The 21,703-nt window shown below is 37.0% G+C and overlaps 2 protein-coding genes across 2 annotated transcripts in view; one reads left to right on the top strand and one right to left on the bottom strand.

Annotated features, from left to right (window-relative positions):
- Window positions 1–21,703, top strand: part of LOC146314660 (exostosin-1) — a 288,208-nt gene that overhangs the window by 151,737 nt on the left and 114,768 nt on the right. The gene's annotated exons all lie outside the window — the stretch shown is intronic.
- Window positions 5,351–7,365, bottom strand: LOC146314662 (pteroicidin-alpha-like). Its single transcript, XM_084738258.1, has 4 exons — window positions 7,250–7,365; window positions 6,982–7,082; window positions 5,684–5,702; window positions 5,351–5,576 (listed from the first exon to the last, which is right to left on the bottom strand). Exons 2-4 carry the CDS (start codon window positions 7,079–7,081, stop codon window positions 5,501–5,503), a joined length of 195 nt encoding a protein of 64 aa, XP_084594384.1. The 5' UTR covers window position 7,082; window positions 7,250–7,365; the 3' UTR covers window positions 5,351–5,500.

Below are 21,703 nucleotides of genomic sequence, written 5' to 3' on the forward strand. Positions count from 1 at the left end.
TGATAATGCATTAGACATCAAAAGTTAAAAGATGTTTATTTTGTACTTTTACTGAAGTATTGTTTTTAACACCAGCAGTTTTACTTTTAGTGGAATGACACTTCTGAAATGTAACTTGTACTTAAGCACAGATTGTGAGTTGTTACAATAATTTGGCAGATAAAGCAGTTCACAGTTGTCCCACACACACACACACATATCAGTGTCAGGTTGTTTACCTCCAGAAAGCTCTGAAGCCTCTTCATGCTCAGACATGACAAGGACCAACATCAACACCAGACACACCAAAAGCAACTTCCCTCTGAAAACAAGAACATGGTGCCCACAGAGTCAACCATCACATCTCCCTATAGCCACTTCTTTAATTCATCCAACTTTATAGCAGCTGTGCAAGTCACAGTATGTATTACTTGCCAATCAGTCACATATCCCAAAGAATTTATGTTAATTAAGATTGAATATTTTCTTCTTACCTTTCCCACATGTTGATCTTTAGAGAAAAAACAAATCTTTTGTGTAAGTAGAGCAAAGTGAGCAGTTATTAGATCTACACAGCTTTGAAGTACCCAACTCCTTGTAAAACTGTGGCTGTGTAGTATTCACTGAAACTGTGTTACATTTACATTTTGCAACATAAAATTCTAGTACAGATGACAAGGCGCTGATCTAATCTCAACTTCCCATGTCATGAGTTTCTGTATTTCAAGCTGTGAGAAATGTTTGCTGTACCCTCAGTATAGTTTCATGTGTTACAGTACAACATACTGGAACAGAACCAAATGTTCAATGAATCTGAGGAACAGTATAGCCTAAATATTGTTGTATGATTATAACATGTCCCAGATGTAACGACGGCCACTTCAAAATGAATACCTTTCTAGATTTTCTAGGGATTTGACCATTACAAAAATGGGGGAGAAGTCAACATACGGTCATGTAAGTCAAGGGTGAATCCATAGCAGAAACTCTAAAACATTTAAGACTAATTCCAAAAAAATAGAAACTAAAAAACAAAATGCAAAGGCAAATAATGTTCAACTTGTATTCAATTGAATACAATACAAAGACAAGATATTTAATGTTCAAACTGATCATCTTTTGTAAGTATACAGTCATTCTGCAAGGCAAAAAAACAGCATTTAATACCTGTGACCTTTGACCTTTGACCCCTCAGGTGGCACTGTATTAAAACTACATTCAAAACCTATATAAGTGTATAAAGAATACTACATGGACTTGAGAACACTAAACACAGTTTGTTGCTGCATCTACAAATGCAAGTTACGACATTTAGGGACGCACCGACACCACTTATTTTCAGACCGAGTACAAGTACGTACATCTGGGTACTTTCTGATACCGAGTACTTAATAATGCCATTACAGTTCTTTAAAAACATGTTTTATTTTCAGCAGATGTTCCTCAATTTCAAAATAACTACAAATTGTTGCTGCTGTTTCCTGCTGCTAGTGTAATCATAGTTACTGTACACATTACATTGCAGTTTACTGTGTACATGATTACTAAACTTACTGTTTGTTACTGTCATTTATAGCATTTTAACTAGTATTTTAATGACACATTTACATGTGTAGTATTAAAGTTGCTTATCCATATCCTTCTTGTCCAGGAGCTTATTAGTTCCTACCTGCCACTGTTTAGGGGGGGGGCAGGTATGAGTGTGGTGCCATGTGCTACAGTTTACCCTGCTGTGAACCTCAAAGAGTGTTGGTTGTACTGTGCTGTCAGGCTGATTTGGTGAAGATAAAGTACACAAGGAGAAGTTGTAGCAGCTTATTATGAAGAAACAAGGGTTACAGGCTGGTGGTAGCTGTCTTTTTTTCTTCATCTTTGGATTAGTAAGTCGAGGCATTTGACAAGTTTACGCCTGCCGGGACTTTTTGGACAGCGGCTTGCTGCAGTCTACAGGTGTACTCTGTGCGTTTATTTCAGTTTTACATGGACTTGCATGGAATTTTATGGACAGTTAAAGTCCTCATTATTGAATCATGAGGAGGAGTCTCGTATTGATAATGACAGCACGACCAAGAAAATAGGGTAAGCATCAGCAAACACCTTGAACTGTACGGTTCTTTAGATGTTTGCTTGTGTTTGCCCCTGTCCCAACTTTTTTTAAATGTATTGCAGGCATCAAATTCATAAGTGTATATGTACAAAAAGCGAGGTTTATCAGTTTGAACATTAAATATCTTGTATTTGAATTGCATTCAATTGAATATGGGGTCAAAAAGTTTTTGCAAATAATTTCTTTTTGTTTTCTTTTCATGTTTTCCACAACGTTCCAACTTTTTTGGAGCATATTGCTTATAACACTGATACTGTTGTTTCTTTCTTCAGTTTACTATCCCACCACTATATCTGTTGCAATATTTAGAAACCCAGACAGAGGAGTTCAAAGGGCCATTTTATAAAATGCTAAGTCACAGGGATTGTGTAAGAACATTTATCAGCGACCAGCACACTTATTGTGGTGAACATTTTGACACCCCAACACCCCGCAGTGAGCAAGAGACACCCATGGGAACAGGCAGTAAGTGCTCAGTCACTTCTACAGTGTGGCTCATTTTGATGGCAGACATCCGCAAGTCATGCCTCACTTACAGTAAATACACTCAGTCTTTCCAGCAAAATGTTTACAAAGAAAATGTTGAGCATAACTTTGAATCAGAATCAGCTTATTAGCCAACTATGTAAACACATACAAGTAATTTGATTGGATTGTTTTTATCATTGCTCTGAATGCACTTCCATAAGAATAGATACAGCTGAGAACAAGGTGAAGGTAGAGATTATACAGAACTATAAACCTTTATTCACAGCAGCCGTTTTTACATGAAATTGGAAACAAGGATAAACACAGATGTTACCAATGGTACTAACTAAGGTTCTACTCCATTCAGCTCAAACACAGGTATCGGTAACATCTGTGTTTGTCCTAGTATTTCACATCAGTATGGCTGCTGTAAATAAGGTCTATTGCTCTGTTGACTTTACTATGTTCAGCTTTGGGTGATTATGTACAGTATGTGCATGTATACATCTATATATATATTCAGCGTGCAGGACTTATAGTGACAGTTCATGATGATATGTATATGTAAGCAGTGCATTTTGAACTGTAAAAATATAAACTATACTGGAAGTAAGTGGGTGTTTTGCTGTTAGAGGGTTATTGACACTGTGTGACTGATTTAACTGTTCGTCAGACTGGTGACCTGTGGAAAGAAATTGTTCTTGTGTCTGGTTGTTTTGGCCTAGAGTGTTCTGTAACTCCTACATGAGGGACTTATACAAGCACGCCTATTGCTATGTGTCCATATCACATATTCTGTGGTTCATCCATGCCGCGTTCTCACCTGCTCACTTTAAAGACATCAAAAAGCAACACTGACTTCCTGTTTCTCACAGGAAGCAAACTCCAGTCTCTTGGGGGAGAGGACACTTTTCATCACCTTCATCCACCATAACCTCCTTTCTAAAGACTTTGTGGCCCTTTTTCGCAAAAATAGGGGGCCTGGTGTAAAGTCACAGTACTTTTTACTAGAAGTAGATGTTTTATGTTTCCACTTGCACTCCATTCATTTAATTTGTCGTTAAAAACCTTTAAAAACCTCACTGTTGTTTTTTTTTAAACAATTCATAAGACACAAAAAGTGAAATAAAAACATAACAAAACAATAAAATGAATTTCAATGAAACTGTAATTTGAACTGAAGCATTTACGTTTGATAGTTTTTCTTACCTTTTGTCTTTCATGTTTTCTGTTATAGATGATCTTAGAATTCTTCTTCATTTTTGCAGAATAAGATACATAATCATGTTTCATTTGTGTATGTGATACCAAGAATTTTGAGAAGAAGAATTTTAAGAAAGAAGAAGAGTTTTTCATTCACAGACTCCACCTAATTACACTTCTGTTTTTAGTCTTAACAGTTCACACAAAACAAGAGCTAGGCCAACTTCCTCACATGCTTTACATGTTCAATATACATATTTGTGGCATTGTTTTCTCTCTGTTTGTGCTGTGCTTAATATAGTTAAGAAATTCTTATTACTGAAGAGTTCTTTTGCTCATTATTTTTTTCTCATTTGCAGTTGCTGTCTTGTCACATACTTTATTTTGACTTGACACCTTTTGAAAACAACACCAAGCTCAAACTGGTGCTTCAGTCTCATTATTTACAACTTGCTTTGATGCTTTGGTGTTGATCATTTGTAAAACAGTGTGCAGAGTGCATACATACCAGAAAACTTCTACAGCTGCTAGATCAAAAAAAACAAACAAGTCTAGTTTAATTGTCACAACACTCTGCTGTACTGTTCCCTGATTTTCCTCTTGGCGCTCAGGTTTTCTCACAGGTACATTTCTGCCATTGCCCTTCATCCAGGCACTGGCCTCAGAGCTGGAGTTGCTCCCCAGACAACTACTGCATTATGACTTCTAAATGCTCCTAAATACTGTAGGTGGCATGCAGAGGCACATTTCCCCCAAGTACAACCTCTAAATATAACTTAACTAAAAATATCTAAACGGCAGCAAAAAGTTGTGTTTGCCACTGGACCCTCATCGTGTCAATGCAGTGTAGACAAATATATTGGATACGTATTACTACACACTTTACCTGATAATAATAATAATAACAATAATAATAATAATAATAATAAATCTGTTTGCAACATATGCAAGGAAATTTGGCACATTTCACTTGGGACCCCACCCACATTATCAGCTGTGCTGCTCATCCCACAAATGCAGGAGTCTTACAAAGGAAAAAGGAAATGAACAGGCTCTCAAAGGATATAAGATACAATGCTAATGCTAATACAGTGACAACAGAGATATGATCAACCAAACATAAAGGCCTGTGATTCTCAAAGTGTGGGTTACAGCCCACAGAGGAAGTTAAGCTTAAGTTTCAATTTCCTGAGTTTCCCGAAAATTTAATTAATGGGTGATTTTGAAAAATTAATCAGAACTAAAAAAAATAAGGCCATGGGACTTTAATTACATGTTATTCTTAATTTATCTAACCTGGTTTAACAGATGTTACACCATATTTGATGACCTGTCACATTAGCACTTGAATGTCTTGTGTGTTGATGTGTGTGTTGTTGTAATCAAAGGTTTTGAGTGGGATGCAGAATTAGGCTGTGGCATTCTTAACTTTGGCAGTGGCAGTCCATATACATATATATATATATATATATATATATATATATATATATATATACATATAGATAGTTTCATTGGGTTGAGGTCTCTTATCTGTATTTTCCATGATTTATTCAAATGTTTCCTTTAAATAAGACAAGTGAGAAATGATTTGCTGTAATGCAGATTTATTACAAATGACTGACATTTCTTTCCAGATCAATTGAGGAGCATGTGCAACATTCAAGAGCAAAAAGCATTTCTTTTTATCTAAAACAAAAGCTTCAGAGCGGCTCTTTGAGACGGACCAGCATAGATGCATGAAGTCTAGTCAAAAGCTCGTTCCCTGTTAAGGAAGCGTTCGTCCATCTGCTGTCTCTGCTGTCGGTCCCCGGTGACTAGTCTGGTGGGTGGAGAGACAATTGAGACAGTTAAGCTCCAGAACATGACAATAAGAGCTCTTGTCAAGTATTATAAATGTATAAAGTGTTGTCAAGCACAAGTCCTTACCCATGGATGGTGCGGGCGACTGAATAACACAGACAAGAGAAAATACAACAAACATTAGAAAACATTAGGAAACACCATTGTCACATTATTGTTTGTAGTAATTCATCATAACACATTAGAAGGCCTTATAAACATGTAGTTATTATGCATACTTGTGCATTAGGTTGCAGTGATGTGTGGTTTTTACAGGAAACCACAAATGAAGGTTATCATACCATGTGCCTATGTACGGTATTGAATTTTACCTTATTAGTGTTATTTAAAAAACATTAAAGTAGTAAGTAGAGAAATAACAATAATCATAATAGTGGTGTAATACCATATGCCTTGATATGTTCTGAGGCGGTTTTTGCACTGTGAAAATCTAATACTGTTGCAACTCTGCTCTTATATTGTGTATCTCCTACATTAGGGCTTGGTATCGTTACTTTTTTATTACCATGTCAAAAATGATAGGCTCTGGTATTTCTATTTTTTCTTTTTTTTTTCTTCTCTTGTTTCAATATTTAACAAAAAAGAGCCAACCTTCTAAAATTCACTCTATTTTCTTTGCCTTAACGCAAAACAAAAGTACAAGACTCTTACAAAATATAGTCTAAAATTGGAAAAATAATGAAAATGATTCATACAAGTTCATATTTGATCAAAGAATTTGTAAACCAGTCCAAAACTATAGATATTTGACAGTTTTCATTATTCAACACTCCTGTCAACATTCCTGTCTGTACCCTAAAAGTATTATTATTAGTATTCAGAATGACATTAACAGAGTGAGTATAGGGCGAACAGGGGTTGTTTTGTTGAATATCTTTAGTTTTGTCTGCCTGACTCAATAATTTTTTATCTGACTGAAGTTGGTGCTAGTTAGAATCTATGGCCCCAACTAGGAATGTAATAATACAACAAATATTGGGAATATCATTTCCAAAGATAATTCACTGTAAGTTAAAAGAAGAAACAAATGTTATACAAACAAAAAAATGCTGTATACATCAGATTTATTTTTTGATTAAGGACATTTTTTTCCAAGTCATAATTTTTCTTTGTTTTTGATATTGTGATAAATATCATGGCATGGAAATTTTATCGTTTTATTATAGTTTCATGAGTTGACCATGGGTCTGAAATATCAGTAGCGTAACTATGTTGTGTATTGATAATTCTATGATACATTCCTATAATGTTTCTGTAATCTTTCTGTGATCATTCAGTAGCGTCTGTACTGCTGAACCCTAACTTATAACGCTCCCACTGGGCCGTCCCTCCTGTTAAAAATGAACAAATCATCGTCGGGTTACCGTGAGCGATTCCATTGAAAATGTGGTGAATGAAAGCGTCTCCAGGTTCGGCCATGAGGACAACCATCGCCAACACAAGAAAGAGTATGATGCCCTTCATCCTGAAAACAAGAATAAAACACATCACAGAGTCCATGATCAGACTGCCTGTGTCATACATTTTACAGCAGGTCAACAGTTTTCTGTTTGTTTTTTATACTTGTACAACACAAAAGTTTTGAATTATATACACTAACAACTCAGGAGTTTAGGGAGATGAAATACTTACTTCTTTCCACTAACTGAGGGTGGTCCTCAAAAAGCTGTTCAAAACAAGCTGAATAAGCAGTGTGAGATGTACAGGTCGTGTAAATCTCTGCATGTTGGTAGATACATGCCTTCTTTTATAGCAAAGGATGAGCTCCTTAAGTTGGAGGTGTGGTGTTTTGCAATATAAGAAGACAAAACGGACAGAACAGTAAGATAATGATCTAGTGATGATACTACAGTCACTTCACACCGTGCTCACTTCCTTTCCTTTGTCATCAGTTCAGCGTCAAAAATCCTAAATAATTCTAAATCTGAAGAAAATGTCTTATTTATTTCTTGTTATCTGTAATTAATTTGGAAAAGAATGTATGAAGATGCATACTAAAGAAAAGACAAACAGGTGAACCATGGGTCAGCTGGGATGTATGTATATACATACACATATTTCTGTCTTGTTAGTGTAAATATTTTTATGCCAGGACTACTTGGTTGCATAAAACCTGTTCAGTTTACTGCTGCTGGGTGTGTGTGTTGTCACTGACTCCAATGAATGAATGAGCGTTACTTATAAAGCACCTTTCATGCACAGAATGCAGCTCAAAGTGCAAAGTATAGAACCATACACATCAAGGAGGAAAATGCTACTACAGCATTGGCAGTTTCTGTGAGAGATTAAAACAGACAGCTCATAGCTAGTTTACATTAAAAAGATACGTTTTGCGGTGTTATTTAAACTTTTCTCTTAGTCAGCAAGAACAATATTCAAAGGCAGAGTGTCCCATATTTTTGGGACGTTGTGGCTAAAAGCAGCATCCCCAAAGGTTTTTTTTTTTTTTTTTTTTTTTTTTTTGACAAGCTTCGGAATAATTTAAAGAGCAGCTGTTGGGGATCTCTGGGTTCGTGGAGGATAATAAAATGATTTGGAGTCTGTGATATAAAAGAGGGGGAGGCCATTTAGTGCTTACATGATCTCTCATTTTAGTGTTTGTGAAAGCAGCAGCATTCTGAATGATCTGTAGGTTTGCAATGGTTGCTTTTATAAGGCCAGTCAGTCTGCAGGGAGAAAGGATGTTGAACTGACCACATCAGACTCCATCAGGCACCTAACAGGGCACCCAGATAGATGAGCCACTTTCTAAATTAATATTAAAGGTAATGTTAACGCCTATGGATAGTTAGCAAACATTTTTAGCACAGCATTAGCATCATTATGATCAATAGAGACTTAAGACTTGACCTGGACTTGTGACCAAAGACTTGAGACTTGACTTGGACTTGAGCTCAAACATTCGAGACTTGACTGGACTTGCAAAAAATGACTTGTAAGCATCTCTGGTAGGTACCAAGCAAGCATGTTCACTTACCTCTGAAGAATATGATTTGTAGGCCGGACGTCTCTGCAGCATCACAGTGCTCCATTTATAATATGCTGTGACACGTTTTTGTAGATTTGGATATTGCAATTGGCCATGTTGCAATTTCGATAATATTTTGAACAATTGTTCAACCCTAGCCAGAAAATAAAAGGACAATTTTTTTTTACTTGTGGTCATGATTTGTGAATAACTTTATGCATAGTTTATTCTGTTTCCTCTGTATTAATGGAGTTGCCCTTTAAAACCCCCAAGAGACTATTGAGTTGTATCATAATTACTGTTTAAGTTTTAATGGGATTTTGGGGGACTTCAGCATCAAGAACAATAAATATAAAACTAACTATACCAAACTATACCATATTCTAACCAGTTCATGCTGAAGTCCAAATGGGTGTTTGTACCAAGTTTGAAGAAATTTTGCCAAGGAGTTCTTGATCCGTCACATTCATGAGAATGGTACGGTCATAGGCTCACAGTGTACTTTAACTTTGACCTTTGACCACCAAAATTTCATCAGTTCTTCTTTGGGTTCAAGTGGACATTTTTGCCAAATTTGAAGAAATTCCCTCTGTGTTTTTCATGAAATAGCACGTTCATGAGATTGGGATGGACTTGAGGACACAATGAACTTTGCCTTTGACTGCCAGAATCTAATCAGAAGAAATCAGAAGAAATACCCTCAGTCAAGGCGTTCTTGGGATATTACATTCACAACAAAAGGACAGACAAACAACTTGAAAACATACTGCCTCGAAGCGCAGCTGTTGCCGGCAGGGAGGTATAAAAAAACAATTTAGGATTCAAAAGAAAAGAATCACAATATAAATAGAATTGATCTTTTTCTTTTGCCCCTGATTAATTCAGTCATAATCAGTAGGGACCAAATGAAAACTCCAGAGCAGCAAAGTCTGTTTGGCAGTATTTCTTTTTACGTGTAATTTGTAGCCTAATATTATCATATATAAGTGTTTAATAAGCAGCAGGCTTTCCACTTGTCAGTGTTTGTATTGTTCATTAGATCATTGGAATGGAATGGAAACTTTTTTTTTATTGCTTCCTGGTCCAAGTGCAGTTGTGTTGGCTCTACTTTTCTCCTTCATTGAGTTTGTTTGTTGTTTATTATGGAAAGAAAATGAGTCAGTAAATTTTTTTTTGATGTATTGTAAGTTGCTTAAATGTAACCACACCAACATGGCCTGTAATTTAATCCTGTAAGAAAAGAGAAAGGTTTAGTTTGTCATTATACCTAAACCAGAATTCCCACCTAACAGTGGAACATTTGTCATCAGCATAATGAAATACAGACATGGAGGAATGTTTTGAATTTTTAATCATGGAGATTCACGTCCATTGACTGATATTTTCCCCCCATTTCTTTCTCATTGTGGCTCTCTTTTTCTAAAATTGCCAAGCAGCTAGCAAGTATTAAAGGGAAAATTAATTATTTTCTTTCAAATCATAGCCTCAAGCTGGCTGCTTCAGATGATTCATCACACATCTAGGCAGAGCAAATCATCACATTGTCATTAGCTGAACGTTTTTCTCAAGTATCTCCAAAGGTGTCTACAGTCCTGTTGTTTCAGCTCCAGCATGTAACAATATCACAATCAATATTAATCAAATGTAGAGCAAGCTATTTATTTACAGAGGGTGAGGGTCTGCTGCAGTGGAGGCCGCCATATTTCAAAGTAGCTCAGAACAGACAAACCAAACATTAGATTAACATAGATGTGTCATTTCATGTTTTTTGCAGGTTTAGTGGCCACCAAAGGTTCTCTTGGAGGCTTGGAAGGGGAGGGTGAGACGAGGTGTTTGCAATCTACAAGCTCAAGCTTAAATTCTACTCACTGCTCCTTTAATAATCACAAAACTTTGTCTTAAACATTTGATCACTACCAAATGAAATTGTTGTTATCAGCGATATTCACTTAATGTGAAGAGAGAAATATAACTTTTGGCATTTGAGGACGTCATCTTGGGTGCTGGGAAACACTGAACACCGTTTTCTGACAGTTAATAGATCGAACAACTATCTGATTGCTTCAGACAAAACAGATTAATCGACAATGAAAATAATTGTCAGTTGCAGCCCTAGTTTCTATACTATGATACTACAGGGTTTCTCACAAATGGGCGAGGGGGGGTGAAAGGCGCTGCCCAAACCAACAGATTTTATCTCATTAGAAGTGTTGTTACTGGATGGTTGTCTGAACAGTCACCTTCCTCATTAAATATTTGGCCTTTGCTGCTCATTTGTTTAAAAAAAAAGACCTTTGCCTTAATTTAATTGGAATAACTTGTTTTTAAATAAGGAACTAATTGATTAAAACCTAAGGAAACTAAATTGTGGATCTGACCAGGCACTCAGTGCCAGCTTTCAGTATTTTTTCATCATGACAGCCAATTATTTGACAACCATTTCATCAGTGTTTACTGAATATATTTGTTGCTGCAATACTTGAGCAAAATTTTCAGGTAATATTTTGGTGACTCCTTGAATTAGAGATTAATTGAAATTTGAGATTAATCTTGATATTTATCTTGAAATCATAACCTTCAGCTTTGCATGTCGCACAGAAATGAAGCAAACAGTGAGTAAAGGTAATTTTAAGATAGTCTTCCTTATATACTTGAGGTGGAAAAGAGACAGAATGGCTGCCATACAGAAAGATTTGATGTTCTGTTAATAATTTGTTAATAATGGAAGCATAAGACAGTCTCAGCTGATCTGATGTGTGTGGTGTGTGGAGTGGCAAGCCACTTGTAGGATGTGGTGCAGAAACAGCATCTCTGGTTCAGGTTTGTTTATTTTTTTCAATTATCTTTCGGGGTTTTTACATCTTTATTCAGGCAGGACAGCTGAAGATATGACAGGAGAGGGGAGACAGAGTGGCGGGATCACATGCAGCAAAGGGCCATAGGCAGGAGTCGAACTTGCAGCCTCGGTACACAGGGCGTACGCTCTACTAGCCCCCTGAAAGAAAATAAACAAAAAGAGAAATAATGATGTATAAGCACTTAAACAATAGATTAATGTTTGCAAAGTTTTAGCAGCGTATCATAGACGTTAATTTTCAAGTAAATGCCACAAAAATATTTTTTAGTGTGCCTTGTTTCCTTTGGTCTGATTCTCCTATCGTTTGATTCTCTCTTGAGAAAAAAAGAGAAATGGACATGAATATGAATTGCATTGTTTGTTTGTTGGTCTTGTTTGCAGTTTAATCCTTTCACCACCGTGATTATCAGAATACTTCAGTTATGACTGTATGATAAATTGAAAGAAGTGGGCCTGATGTCTTGCTTAATCCTGTCAAATGTTCAAAGTGTGAGAAGACGTGGGACCGTGGAGCCCTGAGGCATCTCGTCTAGTGCTTGTTTATCCCCTGTGAGGTGACATGTTCATGCTCGTGTGTGTTTGTGTTGTTTATTTGATCAAATGAGGCAATGACAATGCAAAGTCCTTGCTGTGTCAGTGTTAACAAGTTGATTATTATCTTATCACTTCCTTACACTCAGGTTCCTCTTCTCATGCCACTTGAAGGAACTAGCAGTGAGAGAATACAAAAAACCCCCAAGAAAAATAGAGCAATGGTCACTGAGTTCCTTTCTTCCCTTTTTTCATTTAAACAGATGTCTTTTATAATTAGTAAAGTAGTTGAAAGTATTATTTAATTGCCAAGGATGGCATGGCAAGAAAATGTACAATGTTTTAAGAAATAATCCATTCTTGCTGCTCTTTGCTGTGCTGTTTTGGTCCTGCACTTTATAGAGGTCACTTTTCCACTAAACAGGGGGCAACAACTGTAATTTTTCCTCAAGTCTTGCAAGTTTTGCAGTTTGTGCTTGTCTCTACCGCTGCTCAGCTTTCTTTAAATATCTGTTTAACCTAAGAAGGCCACTGATGTTCACACACCATTGTGATTTTTCCTGGTAATTAACTTTTGGACATTTGATGTTTAAAACAGCAAATGTTAAGACCTTTCATGAAATGTTTATTTAACTTTGCATTATCTCAATTTATAGTCAAAGTTATCGCATTCCCCATTTATCACCAGGGCTCAAATTAAAAGTATGTACCATAAAACATGACATCAGGGTCATCCTTTTACAGACTCCATCAAATATACATGAAGTGACTGCCTGCTGGTCTGCACAGTGGAAAAATAAATCATGTGCAGCACAGCAAAAGAAGAATCCTGCACAGAACAGTGTCATCAGGTATTAAGTGAGCTCAGAGGCAAGTACCCGTGTGTTTCCCTTCATGCCCAAGTGGATTTTCTCTGAACTTGAGGATAAAAGGCGAACGGTAACTCTGTATGTGGAGGGATAATATTGTCTCTGGTGTGTATTAGTGTTGCACATTTGATCAGTAATGATCAATAGTTTTAATTAGTTTTTATTCTTTTTTGCTCTTCAGTCCTTGCATCGACATTTTTTCTTTTCTTTTTCTTTCTTTGCATGTTGATTTTCCTTCTGTAATGTTGGCTCATTAGAGGAAGCACATGAATTGAATCGTCATGGCTGCCGATCAGTTCGGTTGAAGCCGTGATGATAAACAATCATTAGGCCTAAACTAAACTAAGATGAAACCTCTCTGATGGCCACATTTACAGTATTTAATTGGGGCTGAATAATTTTGGAAAAAAATATCTAATTGCCATTATTTTGACTGACTTAATAGGCTATTGAGAGAATGATAATTTGACATCATTATTCTATTTTCAATGAAAAACAAAATGATCATGATGTGATTTTTGCAGGGATCTGTACCAGAAAAGGTTCTTTCATAAGTCTGTAGGATATGATGTGTAGGCCAGGACATCTCTGCAACAAGACAATATTTATAAATATTTATAAAACTTTTTTTGACATATCTGTAACAAATATTGTGCCCTCTGCAATTTGAAATTGCACAGCCGCTGTGTTGAAGATGCGCATGAAACATCCACCTTTTTAGAATTTGTTGCTTCTTTGCAGCAACATCCATATTTGAAGCACTGTAGGTCCAACACAAGCTCACAGGTGTTGCTGATAATGAGCTCCTGGTGATTGTTGTTGCACCATGTGACGAGGATCTCAAGCAGTCCTCTTCTGTATAAATACTGAAGATAGCATGTTTCATACAGTCAATAATGTGATAACTGCCATTTCTTCAAAATAATACCCTTAATACCTTTTATTGAAATCCTACATACATTATTATAAGTCTGGACAGACATGGATGCAAAATGCAACTTGATTGAGGCTGTAATTGTAGTTTAACAAGTGCCGGCTCTGTAAACTGGTTCCATTCGTACAACAATGGAGACAGTGAGATGTCTGAGGTCTTTATGTGATGTGGAATGCCAAGAAACCAGCGCCTCGGGATGATCCCGACAAACCAACAGACAACGAGCTCAGGGTTTGTGTTTGATCCTGGTGTAAGCCCCTCTCTGCTGTCTCAGAGAAATGAGTCTAGTCTTACTGTAGCGCTAAGATCTCGGAGGGACGCAGTTTCCACAGCATCAGCTAAAACAGATTTTTCTCAACCATCTCCAGTTCTCTGCACATTTTGTTCAAGCGTGAAGCTTTACTCCTCACTGTTTCACTGGCTTTTTGGTGTGATGACACTTTAAGAACTGTAGTTCACTATAGTGCTGCAACTAAATTGGGAAAGGATGGCCAAGAGTTAGCATTATTGCCAGTAGTTTTATTAATAGCCTCATAAAAATAAGTCAAAAAACATTGTTTAATCAAACCGTTGGTTTAAGCTTTTGACACTTTGTTTACAAAGTCAGAAAGTTTATAGAACTGTGAACGAAAGAATGAATCGATTTTTTAGGGGTTTTTTTAGTTAGGAAGACTGAACAGAGGAGAAGCAACATGAGGCAATACTTCTTAAGGAACTGTAAAACATACTAACCAGTTAATCTGATGGTCTTTGAAATAAGCTTTTTTTTTCCTCAATGTTGCAGCTCTACACATTTAGAGAAGTTTGTTTTTCCACTCAGTGAATGTTAATTTTCATCACTGACTGTACAAGTTGCTAATAGAAAGTTCAAGCTGCTCACAGAGTTTTGCTACACTGAAAGAGACACTGGAAAGCTACAGTAGTAGCCGTGAGCATTGTGTTTTTAAGAATGATCTGCCACTATAAATTGGTATGCATCATGAGCAGTTACAACTTAATGAAGTTAGAAGAAAAGCTTACTTCAGTGCAAGCAATTTCAATTCACTAAATCCCTGCGTCTAATTTTTAAAACCACTTACAGCTGCCTAAACTTCAAGGGCAGAACAGACTGATGAGTGGCAGGATATTAGGTGATAAGTGTGATCAATTATTGGGGTCAGGCTGTCAGCTTAGAGGTAACATTGATCCTTTAAAGTGATTCTCCTCACAAAATCAAACACCCCCCCCCCACCCCTCCTGCAGAATTGAAAAGTAGTTGTAAAAGATTTTTTCCTTCGTGTTATGTGCTGTCTGTGATTCCCAACAGAATCCAGTTTAATGGTGACCGCAGTATCACATCATCCACTGAAAAATCACTCAGCTCTTGCAGCATAACCCATATCTACTACATGTATTCTTCTCCACATCTGTTTGTTTTAGGTATTTAAAATATCACAAAAATGTTAAAGTAGTGTGTTAATGTTAAATGTTATAGTAAAACTATGGGTGCTCTGGTGATATAGCATCAAAACTGATGTTCATCATAGCAAAAACCGTTCCCTGTGTCTCGACTGCAAGTGTATCAGATGTTTTAACAGAAATGCTCAAATTGTAATCAATGCAGTTGTCTGCACCAGCTCTATTCAGCCTCGTGTTTCAGCTGCGTCTCATGGGTGTAACTTCGACCTTAAGTATGTCTTCCAGCTTCAAGTCTACTTTTAGGACAATAAGCGTGTAAATGCAAAGTTGACTCCCAATGAAAAGGCACTGAATATATATATTTATCTACATTTTGCAACCTAGGCGGAGCAGAGTGTAATTCTCGGTTAGTAATCCCACTGACTCTCTCTCTACTCAGCAGCTGGGAATCAAGACAAGAGAACTTTTTGAACTTCCATTGTAGCGCTTATGAATGGGCAAACTGTTACCTTAAGTGTACATTAACTGCCATTAGACAACTGCACTCATAAACTTTGCTCAACTACACACACACACACGCATGCACGTAGGCACACACACTATCACAATCTTACATATTGTGTTGATGGAAAAATAGATCAGATTCACCCATATTGAGGGAAAAGTTACTGCTGCACAAGAAGTTTGACTGCTCATTTGCTGCTGATGCCCTAAAATGTGCGGACGAGATGGAACCAGTATAGAAATTATAGATCAGCGTTGTAATGTGAGTGTGAGGCTAACATGATGTCTACGGTCAGGACACCGGGTTAGGCTCCATTCCCGGTAGCAGTACCCGGTTTGTTCAGGCTTCCCATTGAGCATAATTCCTAGCTAGTAATAGGCAGGGGACAAAGTTGCATAAATATTTAATATATTTACAAATTCACTACTAACATCTCAATTATCATGCAAGACACGACAACTGTTGAGCCATAGCCAATGAGTTGATGCTAAGTCTTCCATTTGGAGGTTTTATGGGGGTGTAAAAACACCAACTATCATCATTTCTGGGTATGAAGACTCATTTCCTCCCATGCAGGTGCTGTTAGCTGCTTGTCTAAGTCTAGTCTTTGCAGTATGTTGAAGCAAGGGGATGTGTTTGAGGTTGGCTGGTATGCAGGGGCCCTAATGTGTGGATGTGGATGTAAATCATGTCTGGGTGTCCTACCTGGAAAACCAATTCTCTCATTATGTCTCAGCAAGAGAATACAGCTGCTGTGACTTTTAAAAGGAGGCTGATCGTCAGCACTGTTGTTCCAAATCACACAGACAATTGGACAGAATTTTATTGAGATTTTGGCTCATTTTTCAGCTTGCATATCATCATGCTTTTCTGTACAGTCTACTAACCAGCCAGGTTAACAGGCAGTGTGTCCCTGTATACGGTAACTGAATCTAAAAACCCTTGTGGATCAACTCTCTGAATTTTTTTTTGTTTTAAAATGTTATATCCTTATTTCCTTGATGCGATAGCCATTATTAAGTTCCTGTATGTTGTTGGAACCGACACTGAAGTCTGGCGGCATTAATCCAGGTGTGAGAGTGTATGTGTGTGTATGTTATGCAGCACTCGTCTGTCTCCAGCGAGGGTTTAAAGAGGGATTGAATTATAGGAAGGATAGCTTTCAAGTAGGGATTAGGCTAAAGCTGGGTCTCTGTGGGTCATTATTCAATAGCCAGTGAGTGGCATCAGGACCCCTAAAACCTGGCAGAGAGTGGCAGCTCCATCTGTAATGAAAGGAAGACAGCACAGGAGTGTCTGTATAATGAATACTGCATTGTTATAGAAGAGCTGCAGATAATAACAGCAATAACTTTGAAAAATTTTCTTTGGGTGACAGAAAGTGGCAGGCGGTCCATTCAGTAAAGTAAAGCAGCAAATGTGGAGTAAATCAGCTGTTATTTGAGTGAGAAGCATCAGCATTTACAGGACTTGTGTCCGCATTTTATCAGCAAATGTTCTGATCGAGACCTGCAACAATTAGATGTTCTCTTTACATTTAGACCAGGCAGAATTTTTATATTTAGTCATGTTTTTCTGTCTTATTTTTAACCAGAACATCTTGTTCATGACCATATTTTATGATGTTCGCAGAGCAGTAGAGTATGTGAGTGAGTGAGTGTGTGAGAGAGTGTGTGTGTCTTACGAAGAAGAGACAACCTATGACTAATCATAATTTCCACCTTCTTTTAGAGGCAGTTAGGAAACACAAACGTTTAAGTAGGTGAACGTGGTTTATTCCTGCACCAAACTCAGAAAACATCACACCTGCTTGTCAGAGGATTGTTAAAGGAGAAGTCTGTAATATATTTACTGTAATGAATCATAAAATGATTTGATGTTATCAGAGGTCAAAGAGTCATGTTAAGCTGAAACTCACTTCTCTTTTAACAACGCTACAGCTATGGTGTCCTCTGTTTGCCCATTTCATGTTAATTCAGAGAGAAATCATAAATAATCTTGTTGGAAGATTAGATGATTATAACAGTTAAATTGAGCAATATGTTAATAGAATCTGGCAGACAGAAGTCAACTCCAAAGTGTGTATTTTCAGAGCAGTGGGTTTTGTTTTCAGGATAACAGGCTTAACTTTACATTGATGGACAATTGACAGTTATAAACAGCTGATCAACATACAAGGATAGGTTTAGGACTTGTCCTCACTTGTTTTTGTCAGTTTGCAATGATGTGTGTGTCTTCTTCTCCTGCAGTGTTCCTGCAGCCTTACTGTATCCTGCCTCCCTTTAACAATTTACGGTACATTAAAAAATAATTTCAACCTATTTAATACACTGTTTATGGCTGAAACTCTCTATTTGGACTGCTGTCGTCATTTTTGCACACGCAGTCCCTTCATATTTCGTCTTTACACATATCCAGACAACAAGAATAATAGATGCATGTACGTACACACAAAAAGGCGACAAACCATCTACAAAACTGTGTTTCTGACTGAACTCTGTGACGGTACACATACATTTTTTGAACAGCTGAGCTGTATAAATATATACATATATATGCATACATGTCTGCAACAGTTGTTTCATAAGCCTGGTGGGCTCCGAGCCAACATCAACAGTTACTTAGATCCAACAGAAACACATATAAGACACATCGTGAGAAAATATGTCACTTTCAAATGTTTCCTCTCTTTCAAATGTCACTTGCTGCAACATACAAAAAACTGAATAAAAAAAAGTGTTCTTTTTTTTTGTTTTTTCGTTTTTTGAATGCCACCGAGAGAGAAGCAGGTACAAAACCAGGACGGATTTCTGGGTTTTTCTAAAATATTTGACAGAACTGATGCCAAACATGGGTAAATAACAACCTCTAACTGAGAGGTAAGATGTTTTTCCTACTTTTTCCTACTCAAACAACTCAAAACAAGCACACATACTGTTAAGATAAGATTAGTTTAGTAACTTGGTGTCAACTATTAGATTAATCACCAACTTGTTTGATAATCAATAATCAGTTTGAATAATTGTTTTAAGGAAAAAAAGTAAAAGTCTTCTGATTCCAGCTTCTCAAATGTCAATGTTTTGTGATTTCTTTACCCCTCTGCTGTAACAAACTGAATATCTGAATATAACAAAATAAATATCAGTATCAGTGATCGATATTTTTCACCATTTTCTGACAAACAACTTATCAATTTATCAAGAAAATAATTGCCAGATTAATCAACAATGACATTAATCTATAGTTGCAGCCCTAAATAAGATAGAACTTTATTAATCCAGAAGAAATTCTTGTGCCACAGACTGCTCAGAGTTAGTCATGAAAGTTACAGCAATAATGCTGAACATATAGAATAAATGTATTTTACAAATATATTTTAAATGTTTTTATAAGTTAGTTTAATTGAAGGTTGTAGGGACCTGGTTAACTTGAATTCACACAGTAGGATCAACTTTTAGTTGGTTGGTGTGTCGCACTGTAAAAATGTTGTGAAATTAGGCAGTGTACAGGCTCCCTCAAGAGGAGAATATGGTCATGAATGTGTCTTATGTACATGACAAAGCACAGAAAATAAATAAGGAAGTAGAGTCGTGTTTATTACACAGAATGTTCAAAGTATGAGGGATTAGACTGTTGAGGAGCAGCCGCTTTAAATTTCAGCTCAAAGCTTAAAATCCTGCTCTTATTTATGAACACCAACACCTTTAATAAGGAAAATCAATGAGGGAAACAGGCTTTTATGTGGAGTCACCTTCTTGGTGGACTGGTGTCTTTGATTAACACAAAAATAAACCATATACCTGCTTTATCAACTGTTTTAAATTGAACACATTTTTAGTTAAGATATTACAAAATTTCCACTATACTACTGCAACCTCAATTCCCATTTCATTTCCTGGGGTTTTTTGGTGTCATTCTAAAATCAAAATGTTTGCATGGTTCCCTTTCTTTTTCTTTCTTTGAAAAGTTCAGAAAAATTTCCAACAAAAACTCTTTGGGGGACGACGTCAGTGTCAAAGTCAGAGAATCATTTCTTGGAAATACAGAGAGCTGAAATGAGGCGGGAGGCACGAGGAATGGATTCTCAACGCCGCCTAGCAAACCCACTGCCTGCTCCTCAGGCTTTTGATATACAGCTTGAACACACACACACACACATACACACACACACACACACACTGAAGCTCTACCTCATCATTGCCACAGAGCATGGAAGATGAAAAACCCATGAGTGTACGCATTTTGATTCTTAAATCAACAGTGTTTTGATTTTGGTTTTGCTACAGCAGAGCGTGAAGCAGCTTATTATCTGCTTCATTACTGGCAGGAGGACAGGGACGCGCCTGTGTGTGGTGTGTGTGTGTGTGTGTGTGTGTGTGTGTGTGTGTGTGTGTGTGTGTGTCTGAGAAAGAGAGAGTTTTTTTTTGTGAGTGTATGTGGGTTTTCCTATCTAGATGTGTGTGAGCCACAAAGTTAACCAAGTCCGTCCCACTGTCTTATGAGAAACTCGTACAGTTTTCCATTCTGCAGAGATGACTGTGGGAACATCAAGTAAACTGAAAATTAGCATTTTCTGGCATCCACAGACACATAAGCAGTTACTAGAAAAAACACATTATGAAGTTAATGTACTGAAGTATGTTTCCATCTTTTTACTATAATTTCTTTTAAAGGAAAAGTTTGACATTATGGTAAAATATGCTTATTCTCATTTTTGCCAAAAGTTAGATGAGAAGGTTGATTTTGTTCTCAAGTAAATACTGTAGCAAACTCCTGCCCCGTGGTAGGGTTGCAAATTTTGTGTATTTCCTTAACCGATACTTGAAAACAATCAATTAATTGACGTGTCAGTATTAATTAATATAATACAAAATGCCCACAAACCTCTGTGGCATCATTCCACATATCCAGATCTTCATTCTTTTATCCATCTTAAATATTAGCTGTCTGCTGCAGGCTAGCTTTTTGATTGACACCTCACTTGAGCCAACAGGAGCTCTCCTGTCCTGTCCACAGCCCACAATATCCAACGAGCATCCACGGTGAAAGGAAGTCCCTGCTGTCTTCTCTCCTGTAAACAGGGAACCAGCTGAGACGGATTGCATTGAAGAATGGTGCTTAGCAAACGTGTAAACTGATTCTCAAATTTGAATTTGGGATTACGCAAGGCTGCAATCCCAAAAAATAACAATAGTGAAGGGAGGGGGGTTCTATTGGGGGGAAAAGTGTTACCTTTCAAACGGAACCAAAACCATCTATCCAAACGGTTCAAAAACAACTTTAAATTTACTTTTGGGATAAACGTTTTTGGCAAATTTTACAGGGATGATTTAAAAACAAAAGTCAGAAGGGGATCAGTAACTTCTGGAGCCTAAGGCAATTGTCCATAGTGTCATTTTAAGTAGTTCAATGTTGGTGTATATTAAGACACATGTTGGTGAAGATAAACTTATTAAACCAACAGAATATTCCAAACTGAGGACAACAAACAGTGTGCATCCACACAACAATTGTTTTTTTTGTTTTTTTTGTGAAGTCCTTCATCCACATAAAAAAAAAACCTGAACAATAAAAACCTGCTAAATATCTTTTTCTTCCTCCTCTTACATTTATCAAAAAACAAAAATGTGCTTCAGAGCCAACATCTGGTGAGACACAGCTGGTTACTCTGCTGAGTCTCAGCTGGTTAAACCTCCAGCCCGTCTACTCCTGCTCTCTGTAATCACACATACTGTGTTCAATGCAGCAGAACTCACGATTTAGCGGATTTCATTTTCATATTTTTACCCAACTGTAAGCACATAAAATAGAGATTTGATTGAGGAACAATAGCAAAGCAGCAAGACGTCTATCAAATCACTATTTTACAATCATGCCATTGTCTCTCAAAATAAAAAAAATATGCTAATGACAACAGCTGTGCCTTCTGATCGCCCACATTGACATTTAAAATGATCAGAGAGAGAGTTAGGGAAGACAGAAAGTTGTTAACTTCCCTCTTACATACAATACAGCAGCAGCATG

The sequence above is a fragment of the Lutjanus erythropterus genome, chromosome 15 (assembly GCF_056507025.1).
Source record: "Lutjanus erythropterus isolate fLutEry1 chromosome 15, fLutEry1.hap2, whole genome shotgun sequence".
Classification (NCBI taxonomy): domain Eukaryota; kingdom Metazoa; phylum Chordata; class Actinopteri; order Lutjaniformes; family Lutjanidae; genus Lutjanus; species Lutjanus erythropterus.